Source organism: Dysidea avara, chromosome 7, assembly GCF_963678975.1.
Source record: "Dysidea avara chromosome 7, odDysAvar1.4, whole genome shotgun sequence".
Classification (NCBI taxonomy): domain Eukaryota; kingdom Metazoa; phylum Porifera; class Demospongiae; order Dictyoceratida; family Dysideidae; genus Dysidea; species Dysidea avara.
The window spans coordinates 22,826,733-22,837,387 of NC_089278.1; the positions used below are offsets into that span (position 1 = coordinate 22,826,733).

A 10,655-nucleotide genomic window follows, 5' to 3' on the forward strand; every position below is an offset into this window, starting at 1 on the left:
ACTATCTGCTTTCCACCAACCATAACTACACATATGTAGCTAAGTAGCTTGCTACACTGCTTTTCTGAATACTGTGACTGCTCTATTAGAGTGTCTAGGTCTTGACTGTTCTATTAGAGTATCTTGATCTTTTCTTGTCCCTTAAAAAGTGGGTGGCATGCCCCCTCCCACCCCTTGTCTCCACCGCCTATGGCAATGACAAAGATATAAGACAAACTAGTGCTCTACCAATACAGAAAAATACCTACCAATCCGATACCAAAGCCAAAGGATCTATGTTAATATTTACTGATGATTGCAATTTTGTGCTTGCTTGTTCACGGCTATACAAAGTGCCTGTATTTATTGTAGTAGTGATAAAACAAAGTAAATTCCTTCAAAGTTAGGTGCACATGATTGTACTATATGTCTAATAGGATTCTGCAGTGACTGTTCTATTAGAGTATCTTGATTTTTCACACAAAATGTGATAAGTTGCAGTAGCTCATTTTTTTAACAAAGCAAATCCTGCACCTTTTATGATACTTTAGAATACGGTTTCCAGCCTATTGTCATAAGTTTTACTAGTGTAGCACTTAATATGATGATTATGATGATGATGATTGGTACGAGTAGTAGTGTACTACCCTGCCGATCTCTACCAAAATGGCTATAATATTGGCTTTGATTCAATGGAATACTAGAGAAGTTACAATGGTATCGTATTGCAGAGTTTATTTGCAATACTCTAATAGAGTGCACATTTTTCTCAAGTATTAATGTTCTAGATTTTAGATCTATAACTTTTACACAAGTTTTAGCTAGAATTTTTATTTATAAAGCAGTGAGATGAAGTCATGATAGCAGCGCCTAAGTGGTTAAGGATTTGGGTGATCAGTGTGAAGGTCCCTGGTTTGAATTCCAGTACCGGTAAGTTCTTTTTCAACATTTTTCATGCACCTTTTTACCCTGTGGTGACTGTTCTATTAGAGTATTTTGACCCTGTGATTTACAGTTGTTTGGTTTTTGCCTTGTAACTCTATAACTGTCAATGCAATTTATTTTAAACCACAAAAGGTTTGAGCTATGATGGTTCACCTATATGCATACAATTTTTAAGTTATTCCCATAAGCAGTTTACCCTAAAGGTGTGCGACCTTTATTAATGCAAATAACTCTATGACTATTAATCAGATTTGCACCAAACTTGGTACATGATTGTGTCGCAATACACTTTTAAAGTGTACCACAGCTATGCATTGTAAAGTGTGTGAAAAGAATAATCTAAGACCCCCGAGCCCCCTAAACAAAGAGAGGGGGAAAACGAAGAAATTAAGCTGAATTTTTGAAGGCTCATATTTCGCAATTGTGTTAGAAAATCTTGCTCAAATTTGGTACGTGGGGCGCTGAAGATGGAGGGTGTTTGCAGTATAAAAATGATTCCGATTCAAGCAGGGAGCATGGAGTTATGTATGCATGAAAATCACGTTTTGTTTCTTCCTGTAAATGTACTCACAGTATGGCACGACAGCTTTCTTGGCTGCACGACACAATACCTCATGTCTTGATCCAAATCATGTAGACAAGATAGCTAAATTGTCAACACTTATGACCCAAAAATAATACTCTCGAATTGCCAGACCATTATTTTTCTTTCTTTTATATTTGGGTGGGGAAACTCAAAGTGTTCTACCCCTCGAGACACAAGCTACAGAAGTTTGTAGTCTAGCCAAATTTAAAATAACTCACTCCTGAGTGTTTCAACAAATTTATAATCTCAATGGCTCCTACAACACATAGATTACGAGCTTGTTAGTATACTATATGCATGATAATTGTGATAGTTTTCACTGTTGTGGTGCTTTGTGCCACGTATACAATAATGATCTAACAACGGCTCACATAGCCCTCACATAGCCATAGGCATATGTACCAAAATGTGTTCGGTCTACTTTTGTTGTACATGCTAATGGTTTTTTTGGGTTTGGTTTTCAGGGGAAATGTTTCTAGACCAATTGGGAACAAAATCTTTTTATCATGCTTCTATTGGTCTGATAACTTGCCAAGAAGCCAGAGGCTTCACTGTTGATGTTGACTGTAAATATGTATGATCTGAGTTGAATGATTAGTGACAATGAAGCCAACAACTATACCACAATACACTTTATAGTTGATCCACATACATGTGTGTGTGTGTGTTTGCGCGTACGTGTGTGTGTCTAGAGCCATTAAAAGTTAGGAGGATACAGAGGGCTGGTAAACTGATGTGTCTTTGTCCTCAGTCCATGTCTTGTACTCTACTGAACAGCATGCAACCATTTCCATTAAAGTCTGATGTGACAATGAGTTTGTCCTTGGTAATTGACTTGTTCAAAACCTTCAATATCCAATCTTCATCCTCGGTTAAAGCAAAAGTCAAAATAGTATAAATTTTGCAGATGGTCAAACAGTTCGTAAACTGTACACTATGATCAGTACTTTTAGAGTAACAATGTGAACATAAATTTACTATATGTTGAGGGTCAAGGTGTTTGACTGAGGACGAACAGGTAATGATTGGAGTGCCACCCCCTTGTATGACCGAGGACACAGATCATCAGAAAACTATAGTGGACTACTGAACTAAAGGGTGTGGCACATTCAATAACTCGTTACTCATGACACCCCTTCTGCAATACATGTATTGTCATAGATAATATACCTACTGACAGTAGGTATATTATCTATGGTATTGTGAAATGGAGCAGGCTGCAAAATGAGCTAACAAGTGACCTCATTCGCACCCCTTCCTGGCAGTCGCCGAACTTAACCAATGATAGATTACACCACCGCATGCCCTTTTAATACCGCAGGCTTAGTACTTTTCAGATTGATCTACGCCTCTGATCATAGCTAGAACCAGACCACCACGACACAACATTTACTTAAAGCGTACGATACGTGTTACCTGGAGTCATAGCGATATGCGAAGGAGCGATCGATCTCTCGTAAAGCACACTTTCTGATGGCTGCAGACAAAGCCTCCCCCAAGTGATTACATTCACCTTTTATTCTCGTACATTCACAAATTCAGACTTATATAAACAGACACAAAGGTATTTATCAATAATGTCGTCACGCTGGTGTGATTACGTCATGAGGTGATATATGTCCCATCACGAGATTACTATCTCTCAATATTATCTCTTGATCATGAAGGTCCTTCCTCACTGCCTCTACCTTGCTCATTGCTCTTGAGTCAATCACGCTGCCATCCTCCACTGTCCTCTTACTACTGCCACTGGTACTGTGACGAGATGAACTGTTACTCTGGAATGGTAAGATGTGTAATACATGACTTGACTGTGTAATACAGTATGGTCTGTATGTGGTACATACATGAGCCACAGTTACTGAGCTATGAATATTACAATAGACAACTGAGCCAGAACATAGTTTTTGACAGTCTTATTGCCATTATAAGTTTCAGAAATCGTTGTTATAAAGTTTTACACAGCAGCACAGGAAGCAGTTTATTTGCTTCGATCATTATAGCGAATTCCAGTTATAGTATGTATGGGACACCGTGAGACTATGTTGGAAAGTGATAATGACCTACCCAATCCCTCAATGACAACAGCAATTTCTTTGTATTTTGTGTAATAAATTCTGTAACTGGCACATCAGTGATCCAATATCACGGTTTTACAAGTTCTTGCAATGCAAAGCATTATGAAGCTTGTGCGTGTGCAGTTGTTTGACAGCAGATTTTTTCAGTGTGGCAGGTCTACACTCACAGGAGCTTAAATATGCACATACACCTCGACAGCCACAGAACAATAGTCGTGTAAATTTAAAGAACTGCACATATTTAGAAACAGTGTTAGCGTATGGTGCTTAACGATTGCAAACTGTAGCCAGTATTTAATGGAGTCAGCAATGCACCCGAACTTATTAGATGTTTTTAGTCTCGCACCAGACCACAAGCTAGTGTCTGATGCTCTGTACATGTCATACAAAAGTTTTTCCACGACCAAACAGATTTGAGAACACCTCTGGTGTTAGCTTAACATGATCAATGGATATCGAGCTATGTACATAATGTGTAATATAAATGTGATATAAGGCTCCGCATTACAGCTAAGTGTTCCTATTGCTGGCTGGGACGAAACAATTGAATCACACTTTTTATCAACGTATACTTTTACTAGGTTGAGGCATGAAAATTTTTGTACAAAATGAATGTACAATCCCGGATCATGATCTGACTCTGGTAAGTGACCAACTAGATAGTTCTAGCTGCTCACACACATTATACAGGCCCTACATGCTTACTTTATGTTTAGACTGAGGTGATGTATCCTTATGTTTTGAGGCAGAAGATGTTCGGGATCCAGATTTGTTACTACTAGGTTGACTGGGTGGATGTGAACTTGTAGTGTCTGGACGTGAAGGAGGGTGTGACCCAGTTGTTGGTGGGCGTGACTCTCCAGTTAATGGACGTGATTCTGCAGTTAGTGGGCGTGGCTCTCCAGTTGGTGGACGTGAGCCTGTATGTGGGCGGGATTCCACACGTGACTCAGTGGTGGGTGGGCGTGACTCATTTCTGCTAGCCCTACTAGTAGCCTCATGCGAACTCTTTTGAGAATGTGCACTGCCAGGTGACCCCTCCTTTACTGAAGACTTGGTTGATGTCTTGCTGGTAGGGCGACTGTCACCTGTCACTTTACTGCTCCTACTGGTTGACCTGCTCGCGTTTTCTTCCTGAGTGGATGATGGTCTGGTTGTTTGTTTTGATGTAGTCGAGGCAGTGGTCGGTGACTGTGTTTCCTCTGGTAGAATTTCATTCTGTACTTCTAGGTTCTTCCTGGCTGCTGCCGCCCTGTCGATCACGCGCTGTTTTCTCAACGCCTCCAGGTGGTACGCCATTTTGTACAACACGCGCAAAGTCTGTTACCATAGAAACCTTAAACAGTTTTATTAAGCGCGTTAAAATTTATAACTGTACGCGCTTACCATGGATGTCGAGGAAAGTTTTCCTTCTTTGGAGGAGAGGCTCAGCGAATTCGAAGAATTATTCAAACACAGGTATACATGACCCTATACCATGTGACGTTGTTGTGTGACAGAAAGGGAATTAAGAAGGTTTAAGCGCACCTTAAAAGAATTTCACATACGGTTTTATCCCACTTCTACAGAATATTCGCTAATCTGTGGTTACTCTTGTCAACAGGTATACAGATCATGACCCTGATTACCGTATTGTGGTTGAGAGATCAGGTGCTGGTCCTGCCCCTCCCCCTGTGATGCAAAACTGGCCACCTCCTCAGCAGCAGCAGCAGAGACGTAACTGGAGACCACGCGACAACAGAGAATGGTATGTGTGGACAACATAGATATGTTTTGGACAGAAATTGGATATGGACATAACAAGAGGCAATGGCCTATTAACGTTACATGTCCATTAAACATAGTTGTATTTGAAACATTTGGGATTGTTTTCAAAATTTTACATTGCTCAGCCTTGAAATTACAGAAAATTTTGACGAAGGACAATTTGATGAATTTACTGATTAGTCAAATTTTAATTTGTCAAGTGTCAATAAGCACCTCAAAAGTCAGTGTTTAGATCTGTGATTTCTTGCTTTTTATCAATTTTAACTGATTAATTGTGAATTCATCAAATTCAAAATTTCCTGTCATGCAGTATGTAGTAAAGTAGTAAGGGAGAAACAGGAGTACATTGCAGAAAATATTAGAATATCAGCAGCTTGGTTTGTTTATTATGCAAAGGTTTCCCATAGTAAACACTACTCAACACCTATCAACAGTTCTCTAACATTAGAAAAAGTGTCAATTTGATCAGTGTGTTTGCATTGGTAGCTGAACACTCTCCTTTAATACAATGACATCATGAGCACAACAAGATGGCTGCATTATTTGGGGGACTACTGTACAGGTTCCTATGGAGGAATTGTTTTGATCGATGATATTCCACTTGTGTAGCAATATACCAACCAGTAGCCAGTGGGTATGGCTATAAAGTAACAGAAACTAGCATTGTCTTGAAACTTATTCAGCATGTGATGCAAATCATTTATTGTATTGTCTTGACCCATACCTGTTGCTTAGAGTTTGATGTCTCCTTCCCTGGCTGGAATATGATCGATCAAAACAATTTTTCCATAGGCGCCTGTACATTAGTCACCCAAATAACGTAGCCATCTTGTGCTCATGGCGTCATGGTAGATAAAGTCCATATGATGAACTCTTAGTGTAAACATATGTGGTGTACCAACATGTATATAACTTTGAGTAACAGAAATCAGTATATCTATTGAGTAAAGCATATAGCTAAGGCCAGTATTTGTGTTAAGTATCAACATACTCTAATAGAGCAGTCAGCCATTCTAATGAGTACTAGTATTTATTTACTGGAGGCATTTTAATAGTTGTCTAAAAATACTTATTTTGTTACTTAATATCATGAAAAGTTTGTTGTTACTGTCTGTACTTATGAAAAAGCTTGAAATCATTTGAAACATCATTGTAGTTAATTTGTTGTTTCTGTGTATTGTCATTTTGGAGGCTCACCAAAATAAAATTAATAATAATAACTGCCTACCCTCACTACCTGATTGTTTGTAAGGTTTACAATACACCTATAGTGAATGAGTAGCCTGGGTGCTTATGACTTACAGTGCAGCTCATGCACTAGGAACACTAAATCCCATGTCGTTGAACATGCACCAGTGACACCAGGAGCACATCGAATCCTATAACCAATTATATACATAATACACTGACGCCATGTTTGAATTTCGCCCGTAGTATTGGTAGTGTACGGAGTTACACGCTCCCTTGTCCATATGATTCAATGCACTCCTGGTGACACATAACCTCTGAATCATGACATCATTAAAGGTTCACATGTAGGAGACCACCAAGGAGGGACCACTACCCACGGCAGCGTCACTACAATAGAGACATGGACTATGGGCAGGAGCTGGAGGAGTATAGTAGGAGTAAACGACATAGAACTAGTCACCCATCAAAGTGTGTAGTGTGTGTGTGTGTGTGTGTGTGCGTGCGTGCGTGCGTGCGTGCAGAGTATAGTCACTGTGCTGTAGCACATTAGAGAAGCACATCATTACTCACCATACAACACTTAATAGTTATCAAGATCAGGAGACAGTCACAACAGAGGATTCATCAGGTGACAGGCCATCACAATTACCTCCCACTCACCACTCCTCTACTAATAATGAAGAGAGTGACGGTATCATCAATTCTCCTCCATTACAAACTGGAGGAAAGGAGAAACCAAATAAAGGAAAGCAACAGCAAAGAGCTGGGGAAGTCCCTACTGTAGTGATGTCACATTTTGTACCTTTATCAGAGGCAGCCATAGGACTGGGCTTGGCTGAGAATCGTGTTGCCCCTAGTGACAATGACGTTCAAGCTATTCTTAGTTACGCCAGTGTTACTACGGAGACACACATAGATAACATCAAGAGTAGTGACAAACAGCCTCCTGGAGGGAAAGGCATCAAACAGGAAGAAGCTGTTGTTCATGTGCCATCTCGTAAACACGAGTCTAGCAGGAGATCACGTAAGAAGCACAAGGCAAAATCTCAGGAGAGAGAGACCCATGAACCAGTAGCTAGTCATCCTAAGATCTTGCTACCACTAGACCTCATTGAGCAAGATGATGAAGATGAGACGAGCACTCATGTACAACAAGTGTCCACTACTAAACTTATCATAAGACCTCCTAAAGGAACAACAAGTGAAGAGGAACAGCAGCCAGCTGTGGCTGCAGTAAAGAAGTCAACAAAGAAAAAGAAGAAGAAAGATAAAGGTACTGATGAACACCAGCCAATAACAGTAAAACTTACAGTACAAGAGGACACCACAGAAGTGGTACAACCATCTTAAAAGTTGTTTAAGTATTCTGTCAATATATTATCAATTCTACATACATTTTTATATCAATGAATACAAACATAAATATAAACAGCATACACCCGTAATAAACAGATACAAAATATAAAATACAGTATATAGTACAATAAACATCTAATATCCAGTAGTTCAGGCCTTGTACAGTCCACCTTTAGTTGTGGTCTTTTTAACAGTGGAGGATGTAGAGGGACTTGTTTTAGCAGAACTAGTTGTCTTTCTAGCTGTAGCTGTTTGTGGAGTCACAGACTGTGTTGATGTTTTAACAGCAGGTTTAGTAACGGGAGGTGGCTGGGCTATAGGTCTTGATGAAGTCGTCCTTTTAACAGTAGCTGCTTGTTTAGTTACAGACTGGGTTGATGACGTTTTAACAGTAGGTTTAGTAATGGGAGGTGGTCTGGTTTTGGTCGAGCTACTTGGATGGGTAACTGGTATAGGCTGGGCTACAGATCTTGATGATGCAGGTCGTGGCAAAAGATCCTTTGTTATGGTACTTTGATCAGAAATTGGTCTTGAGGTTGCAGAAGCTCCAACCTTTCTGGTTTGCTTGATAGCTGAAGCTGATTTGGTATCCAATGATGTTGTTTTCACAGGTCGTTGCATCAAGGCATCACCAGTGACTTGTAGGACAGCTCTTAGTGGATCATGATTGGAGACCTTGTGTAACTCATCCATCTTCTTAACATCAACATCACCCTTGCTATCAATGACATCATCACGAGCGACCTCAGCCTTTATGTTGACTAGACTGAACACTGTACTACCATATCTACTGGGTCTGAACAAGAAGAAATCAATGGTAACACCAATGGGGGACCTGTGGGATAATCTGTGTGATGTAGGTTTGTAGTCAGGTATGGTGAAGCCTAACTGGTCCACTTCAGGACTCTTGTGAATGTTGGCATTAAAGTCGCCAGCTAGGATGATTGGGTAACCAGTTTTGTCACCAAGTAGTGCTAGTAACTTGCAGAAAAGTTCCGCCATCTTAAGTGAGTCTTTATTCTTCATGTTGTGTAGTGAAGCAGCAATAAATTTCGAGTTGCTCATCCCTCTGTCTTGAAGAATGACTACACACATTCTGCTTCTGATCAATTTCTCCTGAGAGCTCCTGAATCCTTTCTTCTCCCACTCGTTTTCTTTGTCCAGTTGTTTGAAACAATCATCCAGTGGTTCAGCAGTCGCAGCCTCAAACTTCTTACTATCAAAAATCACACAATTATAACAGTTTGCGTACTCCTGCGCGTAATGCGCTAAGTCGTAGTGGCCGCCCAACCCCTTGAGATGATGACTGCGCAATTTAGTTGGTACCCATTGAACCTCCTGGAGGAACAAGATATCTGCTGGTTGGGCGGCCAAGTAGCTCGATACTGTATCCTTGCGCTGTTGCGCCGGTCCTTCTCCTTTAATGTTCCAGCTCACGAGTTGATGATACAGAACACTCTTAGCATGAGCCATCAATAATAACTGAACCACATGATGGTTAATCCATAGATATACTAAACTTAACAACGGGATTGGAAACGGAAGTAACTCACGTGATGTCTCTGTACAAATTCCCAATGTGACGTAACGAGCTCGAAAAATCATCCATGTTTCGCTTGCGCTAGTTAGTCGCCATAGATACTGTCCGTAGTTACGAGCGCGATATTATTTCTAATGGCTTTATTTGCCAACTATTAGCAATTTGTCGACTTTTAACTTGACGAATTGGCTAACCTAGCCTTGTACACAATAACAGGAATGCGTGTGCAACCACAAGAGGCTGTTGTTCGTAATAAACAAGCCACCAGTATGTCAAGAGGTAAGCGAATTTTGTTATGGCCACACCGTCTCATTTTTGTAGACTTTTCACAGATTCTCTGTGTTGGGAAGCAGCTTAGGTAGCTTTGTTTTGAAATCTATATCAAGTGTGTAGTGTAATAGGCAACTTGGAGTTATTGTATCAATTGTCATATTGTATAAAATTACTGCTTACCACTTTACACTTGTAGACTTTTAGTAGGCCCATGACCAATGCTAGATATCAATTTACCATACCATCAACTACTACCACACTTGGGGGGTGTAAAGTGTGTGTTGGATTGCTCTGAAACCAAAGCTGTATGGCACGGGGATGAAAGACAGAATCTTCTAATAAGACACAAAATTTTGAAGAAATCATCCAAGCCACATGATTAGACATCCATCAAAGAACACCAAATGACAGTGTACTGATGACCAACAAGCAAGAGCTCAAGATGCACTACCAAATTATATGTTTAAACAGTATGTGTACTTTCAAAAGAAGTGACAAACACTTAGTATAGCTAGCTACATTGCACACGTAATTCATAATCAACGTACACATATTACACTGTAAAGTTAAAATATTCAAAGTGTATGGTTTCTTTGTTAGTTAGTGTGACAGATTGTCGGTTTAACACAGTCTGGCTGTACTGGTGCGGCTACCTTTAGCCAACTCTGTAGCAATGGTGAATGGCTTGTGTAATTAACTGAAGTCATACTGGGACCAATCAATCATGTTTATCCACTTTGTAGTATAATGCCACGTAAGTACTGAAGCTTCCATACAGGCCTCCTGCAAATCTATGATATCATAGAATGACCTGGACTGGGAATTGAAGAATGTGGCCCGGCCTGGTGGACCAAGTGTTCTATTAGCTAGTTGCAGACACACTTGCAGGACAGTATTGTATTGTATGGAATACATCTAAAGTCCGTTCTTTCAAATATAC

At 40.1% G+C, this 10,655-nt stretch overlaps 3 protein-coding genes and 1 long non-coding RNA gene across 4 annotated transcripts in view; 2 read left to right on the forward strand and 2 right to left on the reverse strand.

Annotated features, from left to right (window-relative positions):
- Nucleotides 1–3,060, reverse strand: part of LOC136260230 (uncharacterized) — an 8,264-nt gene extending 5,204 nt beyond the window's left edge. The window contains exon 1 of the mRNA XM_066053895.1: nucleotides 2,927–3,060. Within this exon, the coding sequence (XP_065909967.1) occupies nucleotides 2,927–2,936 (10 nt within the window). The 5' untranslated portion in view covers nucleotides 2,937–3,060. The remainder of the gene's footprint in view (nucleotides 1–2,926) is intronic.
- Nucleotides 3,019–4,936, reverse strand: LOC136260239 (uncharacterized). The gene is made up of 2 exons (XM_066053912.1): nucleotides 4,294–4,936; nucleotides 3,019–3,288 (listed from the first exon to the last, which is right to left on the reverse strand). Exons 1-2 carry the CDS (start codon nucleotides 4,885–4,887, stop codon nucleotides 3,094–3,096), a joined length of 789 nt encoding a protein of 262 aa, XP_065909984.1. The 5' UTR covers nucleotides 4,888–4,936; the 3' UTR covers nucleotides 3,019–3,093.
- Nucleotides 4,335–8,386, forward strand: LOC136260237 (uncharacterized). The gene is made up of 4 exons (XM_066053910.1): nucleotides 4,335–5,046; nucleotides 5,192–5,335; nucleotides 6,895–7,014; nucleotides 7,134–8,386. Exons 1-4 carry the CDS (start codon nucleotides 4,976–4,978, stop codon nucleotides 7,894–7,896), a joined length of 1,098 nt encoding a protein of 365 aa, XP_065909982.1. The 5' UTR covers nucleotides 4,335–4,975; the 3' UTR covers nucleotides 7,897–8,386.
- A 1,329-nt stretch (nucleotides 8,387–9,715) lies between these two features.
- LOC136260242 (uncharacterized) lies at nucleotides 9,716–10,314 on the forward strand. Its single transcript, XR_010703456.1, has 2 exons — nucleotides 9,716–9,827; nucleotides 9,912–10,314. It is a non-coding gene; the product is annotated as an uncharacterized lncRNA (long non-coding RNA).
- Nucleotides 10,315–10,655: the final 341 nt, after the last annotated feature.

What these genes read in the sequence shown, in the direction of transcription:
- LOC136260239 (XM_066053912.1), bottom strand. Translation starts at nt 4,887, where the DNA reads ATGGCGTACCACCTGGAGGCGTTGAGAAAACAGCGCGTGATCGACAGG. An exon ending in CACCTCAGTCTAAACATAAA is followed by an intron (nt 3,289 to 4,293) that starts GTAAGCATGTAG and finishes TTACCATTCCAG; the next exon opens with AGTAACAGTTCATCTCGTCA.
- LOC136260237 (XM_066053910.1), top strand. Translation starts at nt 4,976, where the DNA reads ATGGATGTCGAGGAAAGTTTTCCTTCTTTGGAGGAGAGGCTCAGCGAA. An exon ending in GAAGAATTATTCAAACACAG is followed by an intron (nt 5,047 to 5,191) that starts GTATACATGACC and finishes TCTTGTCAACAG; the next exon opens with GTATACAGATCATGACCCTG. An exon ending in CCACGCGACAACAGAGAATG is followed by an intron (nt 5,336 to 6,894) that starts GTATGTGTGGAC and finishes GTTCACATGTAG; the next exon opens with GAGACCACCAAGGAGGGACC.